At 54.7% G+C, this 1,624-nt stretch overlaps 1 protein-coding gene across 1 annotated transcript in view; it reads right to left on the minus strand.

Annotated features, from left to right (window-relative positions):
- LOC101062360 (E3 ubiquitin-protein ligase TRIM9) overlaps positions 1-675 on the minus strand; it is a 26,112-nt gene extending 25,437 nt beyond the window's left edge. The window contains exon 1 of the mRNA XM_029849307.1: positions 1-675. This exon is cut by the window's left edge and continues 139 nt beyond it. Coding sequence (XP_029705167.1) covers positions 1-668 — 668 coding nt within the window. The 5' untranslated portion in view covers positions 669-675.
- Between the last annotated feature and the right edge of the window lie 949 nt (positions 676-1,624).

The following is a 1,624-nucleotide window of genomic DNA, read 5'->3' on the forward strand; positions in this document are numbered from 1 at the left end:
GTCGCCGGTTTCCGGGCGGTGACGGGCGGCTGCTGCCCGCCGCCCCCCGCCCCATTACCGCCGCCTCCTCCTGCCGCCGGTCTCCGCGGCGGCACCAGGCGGTGCTTGGCGAGCGGACCGCGGGACGGGTGGCACCGCTGCTGGCAGGCGTTGCAGTAGAAGACGTCGCACTGTTCGCACATCACAGCCGCGTCCACCGGGTTCCGGTCGCACAGCTGGCACTTGATCGCGGCGGGAGAAGAGGCGGCGGCCGAAGCGGCGCGGTTCTGCTGGTACCGCCACACAATGGCCTCCAAGAGCCGGTTCCGAGGGAATCCCCGAAGCCCTCGCTCGTCCAGCGAGACGCTCCTGTGACACAGCGGGCAGGTGAGGGAGCAGTGCCGCTGCGGGTTGGCCGGTGGGAACACTCGCACCCCGTTTGGTGATTTGATCTGGCACGGCGTGTACGAGCCGTACCCGCTGTCCGTCTCGCTGTACAGGCTCATCTTGTCCATGTCCAGGTAGTCGTAGTCGGAGCTCGCCGCTCTGCTCTGGACCGGGGTCTCTCCCTCCGGGGTCTGGACGGTGATGTTCCTGGCGCAGGCCAAGCAGACGTTGTGGGAACACGGCAGGAGAACCGGGTCCCTGAAGAAAGACCCGCAAACGGGGCATTTTAACTCTTCTTCCATCGCTGCCGTGTGTTTCGGTGGACCGGGGGAGAAGCGCTCCAGCACCGACTGACGGTGGACAGCTCCGCGCGCTGGTGCGCATGCGCGTCAGTGGGCGGGGCTTAAGAGGCTGGCCTCGCGGTTTAGAGGTGATTGATCGCGTTAATTCACAACGGCTCACATCCTAATCGCTGTAACATTTCATTTATTAAAATAACGATAAAGATCTTCCGCTCTATTCTATCTATCTCGTGAGGGCGGAAGGATTGATGCTGCCTTTGAGACGTTTCTATCCACTGGTCGTTTGAAATAACGGTTAATGTTCTGGTCTGGTCTGGTGGCCCTTGTTAGTTCATGAGTTTAGAAGTCGAAATCAGTAAACCATCATGCTGGAACCCCAAAAAGGAAGAACAGGAAAAGGTTTCCAACAGAGTGATGACGTTGGATCCAAATTTTACATAATAGAATAATCACAGCTTTTATGATATGGAAGAGCAGGTTCGGGATGTCTTGGGAATGTTTTGGAGCAGAATTTTGAAATCAACATGGAAGCACACGGAGCCGATGGAGCTGTCTCTGGATGGGGGTGAGATGTTGATAGATGATGTGCAAGTATATGTGGGATTATGGTGAGAAGCCATGAAGAAGTGCATCAATGAGCGTGATGTCCAGGTTACCCCCCCCACACACACACACACACACACACACACTCTTGACCTGAGGGGAGTGAAGGACCGTGAAGGTAACACTTACTGGGGAATGCCATTTTGGAGTCTCTAACAAGAACCCCCACCTATTGGCGTGCAATCGTCTACTGCTTTTAAATAGTTTTCGGTAGAAGATAATTTGAAGGACTCACGTCTAACTAGTTATCCTTTTGAACCTGTAGTTATGGATTCACCGTGGATGCTGAATTAGTTCATATTTTAACACGGATCTCTTGTAGAGCTGTCAGGTATAAAGACATTCATGATCAT

Source organism: Takifugu rubripes, chromosome 16 (assembly GCF_901000725.2).
Source record: "Takifugu rubripes chromosome 16, fTakRub1.2, whole genome shotgun sequence".
Taxonomy (NCBI): domain Eukaryota; kingdom Metazoa; phylum Chordata; class Actinopteri; order Tetraodontiformes; family Tetraodontidae; genus Takifugu; species Takifugu rubripes.